General features: G+C 52.7%; 1 protein-coding gene across 1 annotated transcript; it reads right to left on the reverse strand.

Moving 5' to 3' along the window:
• Positions 1 to 2840: 2840 nt before the first annotated feature.
• On the reverse strand, positions 2841 to 17879 carry CTSH (cathepsin H). The gene is made up of 13 exons (XM_034784291.1): positions 17705 to 17879; positions 15931 to 16092; positions 15424 to 15461; positions 14681 to 14786; positions 14505 to 14575; positions 13898 to 14002; positions 13194 to 13280; positions 11997 to 12052; positions 10618 to 10699; positions 10457 to 10525; positions 9333 to 9439; positions 4317 to 4442; positions 2841 to 3309 (listed from the first exon to the last, which is right to left on the reverse strand). Exons 1-13 carry the CDS (start codon positions 17796 to 17798, stop codon positions 3234 to 3236), a joined length of 1179 nt encoding a protein of 392 aa, XP_034640182.1. The 5' UTR covers positions 17799 to 17879; the 3' UTR covers positions 2841 to 3233.
• Positions 17880 to 18120: the final 241 nt, after the last annotated feature.

Here is an 18120-nt window from a genome sequence, read left to right on the forward strand (position 1 = left end):
CCACACCAGTGGAACCCCCTTGCAAAATGTCATGTCTCTCCTCCAAAAGAGGGAAGTGCTAGAGATAGCCCTATCTCAGAGAACTGGAAGGGATCCTGAAAGGTCATTGAGTCCAGCCCCCTGCCTTCACGAGCAGGACCAAGTACTGATTTTGCCCTGATCCCTAAGTGGCCCCCTCAAGGATTGAACTCACAACACTGGGTTTAACAGGCCAATGTGCAAACCACTGAGCTATCCTGCCCCCATCTGCTGAACTGTTGTAAAGATTTCTGAGCATGTCTATTTCCCTAATCTTGTTCTGAAAAATGGATGAACTGATTTAGCTGAAATTTTCCAGAAAACTTTTGCCTGAGGCAGACTCCCAGCATGGAAAATTTCAACCCAAATGGCTTAGGTTTGGAAAAGTATCAGCAACTGAAAACAGGGTCTTAGAACATATCAGGCCACCTTAATTATTTACTCTGATATTTTTAAAAAGCTACATAATCTTAGGAGTGCATTTTAATGGACATTCTGGGTGTGTCTTTGACCAGAAATTCATGGACACATCACTGTGTTCTTTGTAGAATCAGCTCTTGGGCATTTTTGCAGCAACACACGACTAGTTGCTTTTGGAACATACCACTGGCACATGTGTATATGAGATTGAACCTGAATTCTGTAGGCTAAATCCAGAGCTACTGTAAGCAGATGTCAGTCCATTGATTCAAATGATGACCCTGATCTTGCAGTCTTACACCTGTTCTCAGCTTTATGCACACGAGTAGTAACAGGGACATAAGGAGGGTTCCGCCTGGGTTCACTGCATGGGGTATCTTGCAGAACTGGGTCCTACTTTGTAAACACTTTGGGGTGGTGACCTCGATTTGGGGCTTGTCTACAGAAAGCTTTTGTATCACTTTAACAATATTAGTTCCTCAGGTTATTTACAGAAATAAGCTTTTCTGATATAAGCACCTTTAAACCAGTTTAACTGCATCCACACTGGAGGGGGGTTGTACCAATTTTAATTATATCAATTTAGAAACCGATATAGTTAAAGCACTACAAAAAACTGGTGATGTATTTGTCTAAAGACAAAGGATTCAGTCCTGCTCCTCTTGAACTCAATGGCAAAACTCCAAAGGAAAGAACTTCAAATGTAGGGTTACCATACGTCCGGATTTTCCCGGACATGTCCGGCTTTTGGGGGCTCAAAGCCCCGTCCGGGGGGAAATCCCCAAAAGCCGGGCATGTCCGGGAAAATCGGGAGGGCTCAGTGGTGCTCGGCTGGGGCCTATTTGGCTGGTGTCGGGGCCGGTGCGGGGCCGGGGGCATGGTGCCGGGCCGGGAGCCGGGCCGGGCGCGCGGTGCCGGGCTGGGGTCCAGGAGCCCGGCGCGCAGTGCCGGGCCGGCGTCCAGGGGCGCAGTGCTGGGCCGGGAACCAGGGCCGGGTGCGGGGCCGGGTGCGGGGCCGGGCGGGGAGCCGGGGACGCGGTGCCGGGCCAGGCCCGCGGTGCCGGGAAGCCGGTCCGGGAGCCGGGCCCGCGGTGCCAGGAAGCCGGTCCGGGAGCCGGGCCCGCAGGGCCGGGAAGCCGGTCCGGGGGCCGGGGGCCGGGGGCGCTGGGCTGGGAGCCGGGGTTTCCGGGGGGTGCGCTGGGCCGCCGGGGGCCGGCAGTCCTGGGCGGGCCGGGGGTGGTTGGCCGGGGCCGGCACCCCAGGGCCCGAGCCGACCCAGGCTGGAGCCGCCGGGGGACCAGCGTGGGCCGCGCCTCCTCCCCGCCGGGCCCCCTTACCTGCTTCAGGATTCCCGCGAACATTTAGTTCGCGGGAAGCAGGGGAGGGGGCGGAGACTTTGGGGAGGGGGCGGAGTTGGGGCAGGGGCGTGGGCGGGGCTGGGGGCGGGGCCGGGGCCCCGTGGAGTGTCCTCCATTTGGAGGCACAAAATATGGTAACCCTATTCAAATGCTAATAGAGCATCTTCCACAAACACTAAATTAATGGAAGAAACATCGAGAAGGCAACACGAAAGATACCACAAAGGTGACACTTTTTTTTATTCGTTTCCATAACACACAGTAATGTCTTGGTGGTGTTACTGCAACATGAAATGACACACAGCTGAAATGCCTTCTGCATACATGACGAGTCCTCTTAAAACAAAATCTATTGAAATACCTGACATTAAGGTTTCTACTTTTTCCTTAACTGAATAGAAAATTATTGATTCTTTTTAATATTCATTGAAATATTCTCTTTATTTTAGTAAAAATAATCAAATCTTAGATTTAATGAAAATAGACATAGCTTTCTTACACACTTATTAAAAAATAGATCTTTATCAAAAGAATACAGATTTCCTAAAAGGGAGATCTGTTGACATGCAGGATAGTCTTCCCAGGGAAGGGGAAGCCTCATTGCTGGAGTAATTTAAAACTGGGCTGACAAATGCTACTTAATAATAATACAACAACTGCACAGTGCTTTCAGCATCCAGGTGCTTTACAAACATCATCTAATCAACCTTCACCACACCCCGAGAGGTAGGTTAAGTAGTATTACCCCTATTTTACAAAAGGGGAAACTGAGGCAACGAGGCTCAGAGACTTTCCCTAGAGCACATGGTAAATCAATCTGAGCTGAGATTAGAAGACACGAGTTTCTGGCTTTCAGCCCTGTCCTTGGAACTTGCCACAACGCTGGAGAATCTACTACAGAGCAGCAGTTCTCAAACTTTAGCAACACAAGGACCCTCATTTTGATTCAAAATTTTTCATGGACCCCCGAGTTGGCTTCTAATTTTCCCCGGAGATGCTCAACCCCTGCTCAGCCTCAACCCCCAATCCACCCCTTCCCCCAAGGCCCCACACCTGCCCCACCTCTTTCCGCCCCCTCCCCGAGTGCGCCAGTTCCGCAGCGTGCAGGAGGCACTGGGAGGGAAAGGGAGGAGTTGATCAGCAGGACCAGCGGCCTCGGACTTGACTCGCGGACCCCCTGGAAGGACCCCAGTTTGAAATCCGCTGCTATAGAGAAACATACATGTATTTGAAGGAGGTGATTTAGGTCTGTCTCCTGTAATGAGCACTGCACAAATGCAGGAGTCTGCCTGCGGGAGCTCATTGCAGGATCAGGCCCTTAGTGGGACTTTGCCAGCTCTCGTTTTTCCTGACGTACTGAACTTTGGGGTTTAGGAGACTCTGACACAATAGACTGGTTCCTTTCCTTGGCCGCTCTTCCCAGCCATTGACCCCGCCTTAGACCTGAGGAATTGGATAAGATGCACATGCAGCGAGACCGCACATATTCTTGCCACGTTCAATAAGGAAGTAGCTAAAAGGAGAAACAAACACAGATTAGTGAGCATTCCCCATTACTCCCCTCCCGCAGCATGAGACACAACTGACCTGGCATGAGGTTACCATGTCACCCCTGGTTTGATCGGCGTCATACTGCACAACGTAAGTAAATTCCCTTCTCCTATCAGTGCAAGGAGTTGATGTACGTCAGAGCCTTTTGTTTTTGCAAATGATGGGATTGCACCAAGCAATGGAATTCATTGGCAGAGTAACTTTCATAAACTAGCCAAGTTAGTGCCCAATCCTGCAAAATTTGACTTTCACCCATGGGGCTGCTCTAAGTTGTATCCACTAGCAATGTGAGTGGCTGGACTGCTGGATGGCAAGGCCCTACCAGTCAAGCCCTGTTCTCACCTGCCCATGGCCTTCTTGTCATGGGATGCCAGGGAGTCCTAGAGAGCTGGCTACACCGTTGCAGGCAGAATTCCTCATGTAGCCAGGCAAGCAGGAAACCATGTATTTGGTTGTTATTGTTACTTCAAGCCAGGGGGTGCTGCTGCACCCCCAGTACCGCTAGTTCCAGCTCCCCTGCAGGTAAGCCAGGTTTGTGGCTACTTTGTGCCAGCACGCCAGTGTGAAGCAGCAACACCGGGGCCAGGAAGTGTCCCAGAGTAAGTTTTCCCCTGTATGAGGGAGGGCTGTTATGACAAATGTTGAGAAACCCTTTTCTACACAGTATAAACTCCCAGCCTGAGCCTCCCACAGAAGCGCCCTGCCTGACTGTCCTGTGGCTACAAAAGGGCTTTCTTTGTAATAGCTGGATGCTGATCTTACCCATCACCTGTAGCAGTTTCAAGCTGCTAACACCCTCAGCCATTGCACTAGCTTCTTTGCAGAAAGCATGGCCGCTCACTAGTTGATAAACGGTCGCTTAGAACCTATTGGTGATCTATAGGCACACCGGCAGGCGAGGTTCTTGATTAGATTCAGTTAGGCCATAGCGTGCCCAGCTGTGGTGGACGTCAGCCAGAAGCTCCTTACCCGTCCATGCCCCAGAGTGGGCCCCAAGAGTTTTTAACGATCCAATAGGGAGTTCCATTTTCTTCTCCATAACCCACAGCCAGAACTGCATGGTTCACTTTGTCTGGAGTCTTATCACACGTTGGGCTGCAAACAAAAGGCAAAAATAAAGCACATTTATTATATGAAAACCTAGTTTGTCATTAATCATTAATTAGTCACTGTACTCTGCTGATATAAAAGTGATAAGCATTATTCAGTGGAAAGAGGCAATTCACATCAACAGGATTACTCACAAGACTGAACTACAATGGAAGACATTAGCACATGAATTTTGGTGGTGCAAAGTGAAAGGTCTTAGCTGCAGCTGTAACAATTTGCTCAGCCTTCAAGTTCCAGGGCCTGATCCTGCAAACACTTCTGCACGAAGTACAGTTACACAATGGGACTGGAGCGGTCAGTGACGCTACCTACCCGTGCATCTGCAGGATCTTGGCTGACACTGGATATCTGTTACTTTAAAGAGAATGGACAACTCTAACCCACTGCGATGAAAATACCGCACGAGCTCCTGCGCCCCACACGCGGGACACCTTGGCCCTTTAACACAACCAGTTTCTTAAAGAAAAACAGACTAAAGACATGCAGCAACTTCACTCGCATCTTCGTTTCCATTCAGTTGAAGCTGACGCTTGGGTAGCCTGAGCGGGACGGGACATTCGGGGATGTTCAGCATGAAGTGCCAGAGGATTTCACCAAGCGGGATTTTTTGAACAGTTAAAATCAGCGTATTGATTTCTGTACTGAACGCTTCCCACAGCCGAGGCAGCAGGGCCATTCGGCCCATCTTTCTAGGCTGAAGGCCATTTCCACTGGAGCGCTGTAGCTCCTCTTTCAGTTTTATGGAACCCGTGACTGCAGGAGAGCTCCAACCCCGGGGGGAGCGTCCCAGCAGGGGAGGGGTCCCAGATTATTTGGAGAACTGCATCTAAAGAAGTTTTTGAAATGCAGGCACTGGCGAATGGTCGGTGTGGACTCATAAATCAAGGGCCCAGGGGGCGGGAAGAGGGTGAGTATAGATCACAGAGCCATTATAATCCAAATACATGCACCTCTCAAACACACGCAGGAACTGCTAGGTTGGATCAGATCCACGGTCCATCACATCCCATATCCTGTCCCTGGCAGTGGCTAGAACCAGACACTCTGGGCAAAAGTATAAGAACCCCACCGTCGCAGATGTGGGGCAATCTGCCCCCATTAGGTCTCACCCTGGTCTCTGCTTGTCAGAGGGTGGCTTAAACCTGGAGGCATGAGGTTTAATATCCCTGCCAAAACGTGTGTTAGGATTAACCATTCCTCTGGATATTCTAAGTTAGTCATATAAACGTCCAACCCCTTCTTGAATCTTCCTAAATTCTTCACCTCAACGCCTTCCTGTGGCAGTGAGTTCCATGGACTAATGATGTGTTGGATGAAGAAGTATTTCCTTGCATTGGTTTTGAATTTCCCACTTTTCAATTTAATTGCATGTCCCCTTGGGCTTGTGTTATGAGACCAGACGCCCGATCGACCTTCTCTCGGCATTTGTTATTTTATATCTGTTTATCATGTCACTGCTTACTCATGAGGAGAACACGATCCTCTGACTTCACTTCCCTTCTACACCTTATCTCTGTGCATCTCAGCCACAAACACAGATTCCATTACCATCGCTGTGCTGACTGACCGATTTATCTTTCTACACCAGACCTGTCTCCTCCTGTCCAAGCTAAAATCTCGGCCTGTCTCTCCGACACCTTCTCATGGCTGCCTAGCCATCAGCTCAAGTTCCACATGGCTCAAACAGAGCTCTCAATCTCCACCCACCCCCCACGCTCCACCCACCCTCCATGCTCCACAATACCTGGGCACCAGCTTTGACTCAGCCCTCTCTCTAGGGCCTCACAGCCAGGCTGTGTCCAAGTCTCGCAGAGTCTTTCTGCATAACGTCGCTAAGATGCGGCCTTTCCTATTCAGCCACACAGCAAAAAACTCATGTCCAGATTCTCATCCTCTCACTTCCATTACTGCAGCGTCTTCTTCTCCGGCCTTGACAAATGCGACCTGGCCCTGCTCACACCCATTCAGAACGCTGCTGCAAAGATCATCCTTCCAGCTCCTCACTTGGCCCATGTCACCCTGTCTTTGCATCCCTCCACAGACCCCCCCTTCCTACGGTATCAAACACAAGCTGCCTGTCTTCACTTTCGAGGCCCCTCCCGGCCCATCCCCACCTGACCCATCATCTGTCATTCACTATCAAGCAGCTGATGCTCCCCTCTGACCAGCCCATGCTGCCAGCCTCCATTGCCTACATTCTCAAACGAGTGCCTTCAAGCTCTCTGCTGCGCTGCCCCCAAAACCACAGGAATAGGAATTAATCTGCCTGCCACAGCTGGCTTCCCTGCCTCTCCAAAATCTAATCAGCAGCCTCGTAGGCAGCTACTCGCCTTGGCTGTGGAGTGGTCGCACTGCTCTCCCGATCAGTTCCCATCCTCAAACCCACACTTCTCCCTTTGCCTCTTTTCTTGTAGGTCCAGATTTACAAAGGAGTTCAGGTGCCTCAGGATGCAGGTAGGCGACTAATGGGATTTTCAAAAGCACCTTATGTGAGGTAGGCGCCTAATTCCCATTGGAAGTCGATGGGCATTGGGCACCTAACCTGCTGAGGTGCTTTTGTAAATTGCGCTAAGGGCCTATCTGCACCTTTGGGGCCCAAACACCTTTGTGAATCTGGCCCGCAGAGCTCACTCTGGATATCTGAAAGCGTTCTAAATATTGTCGCTCCCCAGGGGTTAGCTCACCCAAGCCGCTGGTATAACGAACCCGTGTTCCGTGGCACAGTTACAAGCATCCAAACTGATGAGGTGGGTGCTCCAGAAATCCAAAGTTGCCCCCAGGGAAAACTGACTGAAATAGAGGGAGCGTAGCCACCGAAAAAAGTAGTGGGTGTTCAGCACCCACCAGCCACAGCTGTTCGGCAGCTCGGGGAGAGGCTTGGGGGAGAGCGGAGAGGGCCTCGGGGAGGGGGTGGAGAGGGGGCGGGAAGAGGTGTGGAGAAGCCGGACCCCAGGGCAGGGCCGGCTCCAGGGTTTTGGCCGCCCCAAGCAGCCAAAACAAACAATCAAACAAAAAAGCCGGGATTGCGATCTAAAAAAAGCCGCGATCGCGATCTGCGGCGGCAATTCGGACAGGAGGTCCTTCACTCCCAGGCAGAGTGAGGGACCGTCCACCGAATTGCCGCCGAATACCTGGACCTGCCGCCCCTCTCCGGAGCGGCCGCCCCAAGCACTTGCTTGAGAAGTTGGTGCCTGGAGCCGGTGCCTGGAACTGGCCCTGCCCCAGGGGAAGGGGCGGAGCGCGGGCAGGGCCTCGGGGTGGAGCAGGGTGGAGCGCCCCCATGGCAAACTAGAAGTCAGCACCTGTGAGAGGGAGTTCTACGCACACCACACTCACAGGCTGGAAATGTGCCTTTAAGAACAATAAAGCCGGAGAAACTGATGGGGGCTCAGACACTATGGTGATGGGCAGCTATGAAAGTATCTGGATAGATGAATGGATCCAATTAAACACTGTCATGATGCAAGGTGCTGACGGCTGCTATCGGGGAGATAGCTGATCCAGAGACAAATCACAGACCTTGCAGCAGCCAATGGGTGCCAAGCACCCTCTTTCAAGCTCAATGGAAGGAGCAATTAAGCCCCTTTGTGCAGTGAAGCTGCTGCAGACAATGGAGGCTCCTGCCCAAGGTCACAAGGCCAGGCCTGAGCAGAGCTAGCCCAGGTAGATTAACAGGGGTTTCCCTGCTTGGAGGCACAGGGGCTGGGATATCAGTTCCAGATGGTGTATGCTGGAGGCAGAAAAACAGGGGAAGGAGTTCTGAGCGTGACCTGGAGAGGAAGCAGAGGGACAGGGCTTCTTGGGCACAGAGCTTGCTGGCGTGTCAGACTTGGGGATTTCTGAGCAAGGAAACTGCCTGCTGCTGCTTGTTTCTGCTGTGTTCAGGGAGACAGGACTTCGGGTGCACTCTTCGCAAATAAACAAGCTTACACCAAGTCTATATGCAACTCCTGTCACTGACTTCTCATCCGAACCGAAACAACCCTGCGAGGCCCAGAATACTGGTGAGCCGCTCAGGCCAAAGGACAACAATATATATTATCCCTCAGATGGTAGGATGAGACTCATTTCACCTCCTAGATACTCCTGGGGGGAAATTCACCCCGGTGCAGAGATGGACCATGGCACGGTTGAGCAGGCACACCAGGGTACCTACTGGCCCCTCACCTGCCTAGAAATGGTCTCTGTGCTGGCCACATTTAGGCCAGCACAGAAGGCAGCTGTGCGGGCCGGCCAGGCGCCGTTCGGCAGCGGGGTGCGGGACGGAGGCAAAGCAGCTGCTATTACAGCCCCTAGGATGAGACTGCATGTCTGCCCCACACCCTCGCCTGGCATTACAAAGGCTGATTTCCCCACACTCCCCTGCACAGAGCTCAAACACACGGGCTTTAAGCAGTAGAATGAATTTCCCGCAGCTTTGTTAGGGGAGTTTGCAGGCAAACGTCTCCCGGGTCACCCATTACCTGCTGAGCTCCCACAGGCCTCTCCCAGAGACTGGATCTCCCCGGGATTGTCTCAAGCATGCAGCAGCTCATTCAGGGACTGGCTCAGACTTGGCGCTGCTCAAGCGCATTTCAATTACATTTCAAAAATTCAAAGTGTTTTGTGAACAATCTTCAGCCGTTTTTGACTGGCTCTACTCCGAATTGTAAATTGCAAGTACACTGCAGGCCCTGATCTGTTACTCTGCGCTACTGAACTCAGAGATTCACTTCCATCTTCCCACTCTGTTTGTCTTTGTCTTTACAAAATGCTAGTCGACAGTCGAATGACTGTCCTCGGGAACACAAAGGGAAACCTGCTGGGGAAATAACACCATTAAAGCAACTCGGCTGCTATAGTTTACCTGCACCTTCTGCATTCAGAAATACTCACTTGGAGTAAATGCCTTTACGGTAGCTCATGAAGTCACCAGTCACCTCAAAAGCGAAGCTAACTGGATTATGCTTCCCCACCGCTTCCACCATGCCCGGCTCATCGTACTGGAAGGAGACAATTGCAAGCGTTATTTACTTCTTGGTCAGCCTCTACAGGACAGACACCCCAGAAAGACAGACATGGCCAAGCTGGGGTTGTGGATAAACCTCCCTTCCTCTTCTGTGCAAATGAGGAAACACACACAGATGGCGGACACGTCGGCCCTGTTCACGCGGGGAGCAGCACAGCTGGGACCCCCAGGTAGGGCAAGGCCATGCCTTGCTAACATCCACGGGGCCAGCCTGGCTCCCCGGAGATAGGAAGAGCTGCTAGCAGATCCGTCTGTTTTAGGCAAGCTCATTTGCCCGCAGCACGAGCTGGCCACGGGACACTCCACCGCTGCAGAGGTTGTACAGTAGTGTGCTTTATGACTGCCCTCTAGAGGCAGCAGGAGTTTGCTGCAGGCACGACAGGGGAGTTGTATAATGGGGAACGAAAGTGGGGAGCAGAGAGGAGAGGAAAGAAACTGGAGCAGAATGAAGTAGTAGGTGCAACCCTTGTCCCTTCTGGATTAGCCGGTTCGGCTGTAAATACTTTCTGAGCCAGTACCCGTGAGCTTCTACCATGCACAGAGTGCTTTTAAAAGCAAGGGAAACAAGCAATTCTCAGTCCAGCAGGCGGAATCGTGCAGAGAGGTTGGCTTGTTATGAAATACTAACAACCAGGTTCTACCGCCTTGTTAGTGCACACAGACTCACTTCTATGGCAAATATCAGCATGAATGAAGACAGCCTTGCGGTGACCCAGAATGGTCACGATGAACTTTCTGAAACAATGGCACCAAGAGAAGTGCCCTGGCCTCTCAGTAGAAGGCGGTCGACATCAAAGCCTTCAGATAGTAACTTAGGTGCTAAAATAGTCGTTTGAACCCAGGTACATCCAGGAAATTAGCTTCACTGGTGACGCACAGAAACAGACCAGCCTTGTTTGAGAAGCCTGAATGCGCGTGCGGCACTGGCCACCCCATTCCCAGGGCCTCTCAGTGCATTAGTGATTGTTAAATCAAAGCCTGAGGAACTTACCAGGGTGATATTGACAACATCTTTGACGAAAGCGATAGCCTTTTCGGGCTGGAACTTGCAGGTGCCGTTCTGTGCAAACACAAAGGAATCAACGTTAAACCCAGGTTCGTCACCAGCACGTCCAGGGTTTGAATACGCTTCTGCTGCAAAGGTAAGAATACCTGAGCCTTGTAAGGATACGTATCCTCTCCTTGGAGCCCTTTGTTATACAGGATGTACTCAAAAGCTTGGCTTGGCAGGCCCCTGAAAAACACCACAGCAAAACAGTGAGTTTATTAGGGCAACAACATTGTATCGTCTGCAAAAATCAGTCCATATGCTTTCTCTCAAAGGATTAGCCATGAAGTGTCTGGACTGTGATCTGAGCGTGGGCAGTGGGATGAGACATCCTGTACCGCTAATATCACCAGACCTGGAAATGTCACCCACCCTTCACATCCCAGCTACCACTCTCCTCCCAGGCCTCTCAGGGCCTGACCCATCACAGCCCTAACGTCCCTGGCGGGCAGCTTGGGTGGGGTAAAGGAGCAAGGAGTTCCCCTGGATTAGAAGAGCCCCCGCCAGCTGCAGAATCAGCCACTCCAGAATTACACCACCCCCCTTGGGGACCCTGGTGCAGGAGGCACATCAGGGATATTTGTGGGGGAGGGAAACGTGGCTGGGCCGTTCCTAGACCCTGGCTACCAAACTGCCCGTAGAGAAGCAAGTTAAAGCAGCCCCCCCCCCCCCCCCCCAGTCTAACCAGTGCTGGGGGAAGAACAGGCCCCAGCAGCTCCAACACACAGGAGGCACCAAGCCATCTTTGCCACCCAAGCCCAGTCCCTGCATGACACCAGCTCAGCTCTGGGGCAGGGTGAATTTGGCCCTCAGTCTGGGTGCCTGTGGCCAGGCTGCTCTTGGCTGTGATCCCAGTGCTGCACAAGAAGAGGATGGCAAGGAGATCTGCAGCCCGGAGCTGCTCCTGTCCCTTCCCCCGTCCCGTGACGGGGCACAAGGGGGGCTCAGCCCCCTGCAGCAATTCGCTGACAACTTGTTCACAGGAGGACAAGGACTGGCCAGAAGCAGCCAGGTGGGGAGGCGTTGATAATGTCCCGGAGACGGTGCCAGAATGTGGTCTGGTGCGACGAAGGTGCTCGTGCGCTTCAGGGCACGTTTACCTCTGGGGAGGCAGTAGATTTGAAAAGGGCTTGTTTTCTGCAGCTTTCACTCTAAGAAAGCCAGCGGAGTTTCCCGAAGGCGAAGCCGAGGTGTCTGTGGGGGCCTTCTGGTTCACGCTCAATGTAGAGCCTCGCTGACAAACGTCATCCAGCCACAGAGAAACTGCCAAAACCGTGCTCACTTTCCCCTGCAGCGTTCAGCCACCAGGAACTGTCATATTAGAGATGTGGCCAAACAGCCGGTGGGAGGGAGAAACCTTGAGGGTTGGGAAGCCCAACAAACTCCACACATCACATATTCCAGAAAGGTGGGAATTCTAGATCCCCAGACGACGAGTGCCCGGTTCCCTTATCTCTAGTAGGTCCCAACTGACGCTACTTACCCATTGCATCCATGGTTATTGAAGTCCTGAGCACAGTCAACCAATTGTTGCTCTGCCTAGAGAAATGCTTTGAATCAGTGTATATTCAGAAGAACAATCTCTTCCTCTCACTGTCATTTTAAATACAAAATACAAGGCAGACAGTATCACGCGGAAGCCTTTTCCTTACTGCACACCAATGGGGGTTCATCTTGTGCGATCAGGGATTGCTAGACTGGATCAGAGCCAGGGACTGTGCTGTCCACTCTCGTGTCACTGATGGGGACCAGCACCAGCTACTTCGCAGGAAGGTGCAAGGAATCCCGCAGCAGGCAGCTACGGGCTAACTGGCCTGCAGGGAATGTTTCTCCCAGCCCCTATAGCTAGAGGTTGGCTCGTGCCCAGAGCAGGATGGTTTAGATCCCTTCCCAGGCTCTTGTTTATTTTCAAGACTTGCTGCAACCACTCTGGATAGTCTGTTATCCATACAAATGTCTAATCCCTTTTGGAATCCGGCTCCACTCTTAGCCCCAATAATTCAAAGCCTTTCAAAAATCTATAGATAAATTATATCATCTGGTTCTCCTTTATCCACTGTTTTATTGTGGCACTGAGTTCCGCAGGCTCATCGTGCACTGCGGGAAAATGACTCATAGATGTCCCATTAACTAATGAGATCTGCTCACAGAAGCCAGGGATCAGGGCCGCCCAGAGGGGGGGGGCAAGTGGGGCAATTTGCCCCGGGCCCCGCAGGGGCCCCCACAAGAATATAGTATTCTATAGTATTGCAACTTTTTTTATGGAAGGGGCCCCCAAAATTGCTTTGCCCCAGGCCCCCTGAATCCTCTGGGCAGCCCTGGCAGGGATTGCAGGTCAGTTCCCACTTCCCTTTCCCAGATGAGTGGTACTGCCCCAGCTTGGACAATGAGGTGCTCAGATGCTCAATGAGGACAGCAATACACACTCTAGAGCGGGACAGACTCCCTGCTCTGCGCTCACATGGCGCTGCCGAGCGGTCTGCATCGCACCGTCCGTATTTTGCTGCCGTTGTGTGCGCGAGAGCGTGACCTGCATGTTCAGGAGAAGCAGCCGGGGGACTGGAATCGACAGCACACTCGAGGGCCGGGGCTGCCAGAGGGCTCTGCACCATCTGGGCACGTGCCCCAGGCACTAGGCAGGCTGTCTGGCAGCGGTGCACTGAAAAGGAGAATCTCTTACCAGGGACAGTAGCTTTCCTGTTGCTATGGCAATTGCAGACTCTAAACATCCAGTGGTGGAAAAGGTCCAGCAGCTGCCACATCCGCCCTGCATCGGGAACCGGGATTCGGGGGTTAACAGGTTCCTAACGCTGCGGGCTGCATCATCCCTTCCCGGGGGAGCTTCGTGAGCTCCAGACACCCCGTCCCATCAGGGAGAGGGGCTGGGGCTTCATGGTCACCCTGAGTTCTGTGCAGACCTGTGGGAATGGGCACTACCCCACAGGCCTCCGCTCTGTGCTGGAAGCCATTCTCCCTAGGAGCACCTCGCGTTCCCTTTCCAGCTGATCCTGGGCTGCACTTTCCCCCGTCCCTCCAGTGGGGAGCCGCTAGCACGCCGTGGGGTTCCGGGGGGCTGGCAGGTCCCTCACTCGCTCTTGGGGGATTTTTCCTACAGGATCATAAAGAGCAGCTGTTCCCTGGCCCAACCTGTCTGCCTGCCCTGCTTCCCCTAGGCCTATGGCGGGGCTCCCGTAAGCCCTCCCTGCCACTCCCTCGGGGACGGTACAGACCCCAGGATACCTGCTGTGCTGGGAGATGTCAGAGACTTGCCCTTGTGGCTTTATCCCCAGCTCCTCCCTCTCTCCCACTGGGCCAGAACGTGCGAAGACAGCGACGGGCCGGAGGACCATTCAGAGCGTGGTGGAGCTGACAGACTTTGCCTACCTGGTTCTTCACCGGGGTCACATAGTTTCCTTTTTTCCTCCAGTCGATAGCGGAGGGACATGGCCCGGAGCTGGCCAGGAAATTCCCTTTTGTGGCCGAGCAGTTCTACAACCGAGAGGAGAGCGTTGGGCTGAGCGGATAGCTGTGTCTTATGGAGCATCAGCATGCCGGCAGCCTTCCTGGGGCGGTGGTGTCCCAACTCTCACGTCACGAGCCCGTACCCTGGGGCTCCATGCACCAGCCCTGGTGGCTAGATTCACCATGCCAGCATTGTTTGCAGCGGGGATTTGAAAAATCTTTATGTTGGGCCTAATCCTGGGAAGAGCTGAGCCCCCATAGTACCCAGTGGAGCCAATGGAAGTTGTGGGGGCTCGTCAGGGGCTCGATCCAACCCTCAAAGTTAATTGAGATCCTGGTGCTCGGCACACCCCAGGATCAGTCCCACTGATTTCCCAAGGAAAATACAATTCTGTCGGCATTACAAGCTGTAACTAGAGGCAGAACAAACTAAAGCCGAGGTGTATGGAAGTGTCCAGGGGACCCTAACCTGGGTAACACAGCCACAGGAGCCATGAAAACTCTGCCAAAACTAAAGAAATACATTTACCTGAGGTTCACTCCAGAGATATTTTTTTCTAACTTCTGTGAATGTCATGTCTGAAAATTGGTTTAGACCCACTAAAAAGGAGAAGTAGTTTTATTAATCAAAGCGCTAAGCCAAAAACATCACTCCAGATAAAAAGAGAGAATTAGGAAATGAAATTAAAAAGCATAAACTCATACTTTCAAACGTGTGATTCCCAGCATTGTGTCTGTCGATTCGTCTCTTATTGGCAACAAAAATCTGCAGCCTTTGGTAATACTCCTCCAGACTGTACTTCCTGTTGTTCTAAAGATGAAAGACACAAAAGAAGTCAATGGCAGGTGCAGAATACAGAAGTGAAAATACACATAGTGCATATCACGACTGAGCAGAGATTTTCCTCTAAAAAACACATGTAGCTACATGACCAGGTCATTTCCCATCACACTGCTCCCGGATCCCAGATGGGCTGGGGGTGGAGAATGGGAGTGGAGTCCACCATACAAAACCATGAGGACCAGAGCGAGAAGAGATGTCCTCACGCTCAGTGGAGGAGAAAGAGAGTTTGGGTGCATGCAGGGAGTTTGATGTGAGCTATTTTACGCTGTTTAATGTAACTATGCAGCATCTGAAATGTTTTGGCAGGAGGCACCTTGTAATTTGAGTTATGCATGAGTATTATTGTGAGCATTTATTTCTCCAGACTTAGCCTTGGCCGAGTCCCTGGCAGCTGGTCACTTGCCAGCATGGAAAATCCCCTACCAGGAAGTCCCTTGCAGTGCAAAATGGGTGAACAATAATAATGAAACCAGTCTGTTCTCTCCATTTGCAGAAGTCAGCTTAGGTTTATTTCACTGACTGACCATTCTGAACATCTGCTATGGGGAGGAAACCCATGACAGTTCATTTGGCTTCTGAACCCTTTGAAAAGAAGAAGTTTTACCTGCAGCATCCATGACTTAAAGTGAAATTCCTCTGGAAAGAGAAATAAAGAAACAAGCATTGAAATACTTGAAACTCCTGTCTCTTATTTTGTGTTTGTACAGCCCCGAGCACAATGTGGCCCTATTTTTGGCTGGCCCCTCCGTACTACCATAATAAACATTAGAAAGTGAAAAAAAATTAAACTAAACTTTAATTTTCAATCAACTACTGTTCTCATTTAGGATAACAGCCTCGCCGATCTTTGCCTATTTCTAAGCAAAATGTTACATATTAATGTAGCTTAAAGTAAGGGTTTGCATCCATTAGCTATCAATTTCCACTTTAACTGAAAGTTAGAACAAGGATGTTGCCTGCTCCCCACCCCAACTCCACCTGCGTTTGATCTGATTTTGTTTTAAAACAAAACCTGGTGTTTAAAAAGACACGCTGGGGTTTAAAGTGAATTTGCATTCAGGATTTACAGTGTTTACAGAGCCTAATATCGACAGAAAATATTACCTTTCAGCCACCCGGGGGGCTGGAACAATGTGTATGGTGGGGGTGCGGAGAGCCATTGAACCAAACTGTAAACCCTGTATGGAAACCACTTCCAGCCGGGGGTGCGGCAGCACCCTTGGTTCCAGCCCTGTACCCTTCCGTAAACAAGAGCTGTTATCCAACTCAGCCTCTTATGTGAAATTGTTTATAACAGTCAGCAAAAGTTACAGAGCAGAAAGTCACCAACATGATTCAGAGACTTCGCTGAGATTGTGAAAAGAAGAATGGAATCGGGAAGGAACGGACCCAAACTGGTGTGTCGGAAATGAGGCCGACTTGGTGAACACAGTAATGAGGGGGATGGGCTATTTCACCCCCGTTAGGGGTCCTTAGACATGGAGATTTTGCAGGGAGATCAAACCATGGAGGATGAGTGGACTGGAAGGACTAAGCTCCACCATCAGGCTGCCACTGTCTCCTGGGACCCCAGGAGAAGAACCTAAGAATGGCCATACCGGGTCAGACCAATGATCCCGCTAGCCCAGGTTCCTGTCTGCCTACCGTGGCCCAGATGACATAGCTGAAGTCAGGGGTGGCAGCTAACTACACTTGGAATGCTGACTTGGGTTCCTGCTGTCACCCTCCCTTGGGTGGCCTTTGCTTCCTCCCTATTTCTTCTTCTTCTCTCGCCTTCTGCTTTCTGTTTAACAAGGGTCTGGCTCGGCTGGCCAGGCCTGCAGCATTGGTAAGGCTGCTCCGAGCCCAGGAGGCGAAAGGAGCGGAAAGCAGCCTGACGCTGGTACATGTTTGCCAGGGCTCCGGGCGGGGGATGAGATGTGTGCTGGGCCTCTTGTTTGTCCAGCAGTGAGGAAGCAAAGAAAAGTCTCCCAAAGACAGAAGCTGCATTTTCTAACTGTGCGCAGTTCTCTCTCCGTGGGTGTGTGGGTGTGTGTGTGGGGGGGGGGGGGGGGGGGGCTTGTCTTGTTTTGTCTTTAAGAGGGGGGATGGGGGGACCAGACTTTAACACTCCACCCCAGCTCAACTAACTTCAGCTCTTTTTCCTACAAAGACGCTTCCCCTCTTTAACACCATCCAACCCAGTGTCCAGCCGGGGCCTTTCCCCCCCAACTCTCTGCAGTTACAGGGAAGGGGAACAAGGGATGTTGTGAAAATTAACACTTGACATTTCAAACCCTGTCACTGCTCCCCTCTTGTCCTGGGTCTCTCACAGACTGAGTAGGTTTGAATGGGGGGTTTGCCAGGGGACGAGCAGGCAGGTCCCTGGCTACCAAGCCCAGAGCCTGGCTACCAAGCCCAGAGCCTGGCCGAGCCGCTCAGCGCTCCGGTGCCGGGCTCCCCTGGGAGGCTTTGAGTCTCTGGGCCCATGGAATGAACCGAACCGAACCTGGCCAGAACCAGCTCATTTCCGGGGCTCCCCGCGCCCTTTGGGGCCGTGCCAGCGCCTGGAGACAGAAGTGAAAGCGGCTCCGGCTGCCAGGTGCCCGGCGAGACCCAGCAGCACAAAGGGCAGGAAACCAGCGCCCCGGGCAGCCCAAGGGCAGGGCTCTGCCGGGCGCAGGCAGTCCAGGGGGCCGGTCGTTACACCGGCTCCATCGCCCGCAGCCCCCGAAGGCGGGGTCCGAGCCCGGCCGGTCCGGCCCTTCTCCCCCGCGCTCGCTCGGTGCGCGCCCAGCGCCGGAGCCGGTCCCGGCCGGAGCCGCTCGGAGCAAAGCCCCGCAGCGCGCCCGGCTCCGTCTCTCCGCCCCCCGGGCCGGGACCCCCTAGGCCGGGACCCCGCGTACCTTCCGCGCTGACCGGCGGGGCGCTGCAGACGCAGGGGAGCAGGGCAGCCGCCGCCGCCAGCAGCCCCAGCAGAGCCCGCCGCCTCGCCAGCATGTCTGCGCGGATTTCCAGCCGGCTGCGCGGCGCAGGGTGCGCTCGGTCCGTGCTGGGCGGGGGGACGGGCCAGCGGGCAGGACTCAGCCCTGGGGCGGGGAGAGCCACCGCCAGGCCGGGGAGGGACTGGAGGAGATGGGGAAGGGGGGGGGGCGGTTTGGGAAATAATCAGGCACTGGCCTGGCATCGGGTATCAGGGGGTAGCCGTGTTAGTCTGTATCCACAAAAACAAGCCGGTGGCACGTTAAAGACGAACAGATTTATTTGGGCATAAGCTTTCCTGGGTAACAAATCCCACTTCTTCAGACGCCTGCATGTGCAT

Source organism: Trachemys scripta, chromosome 10 (assembly GCF_013100865.1).
Source record: "Trachemys scripta elegans isolate TJP31775 chromosome 10, CAS_Tse_1.0, whole genome shotgun sequence".
NCBI lineage: Eukaryota > Metazoa > Chordata > Testudines > Emydidae > Trachemys > Trachemys scripta.

Excerpts from the sequence above, each read along its gene's own strand:
- CTSH (XM_034784291.1), bottom strand. The coding sequence starts at position 17,798 with ATGCTGGCGAGGCGGCGGGCTCTGCTGGGGCTGCTGGCGGCGGCGGCT. Across the intron at positions 15,462-15,930 it reads TGTTCCAGCCCCCCGGGTGG|TTCCAGAGGAATTTCACTTT; the intron begins CTGAAAGGTAAT and ends CTTTATTTCTCT. Across the intron at positions 10,700-11,996 it reads AATAACCATGGATGCAATGG|GGGCCTGCCAAGCCAAGCTT; the intron begins GTAAGTAGCGTC and ends GGTGTTTTTCAG.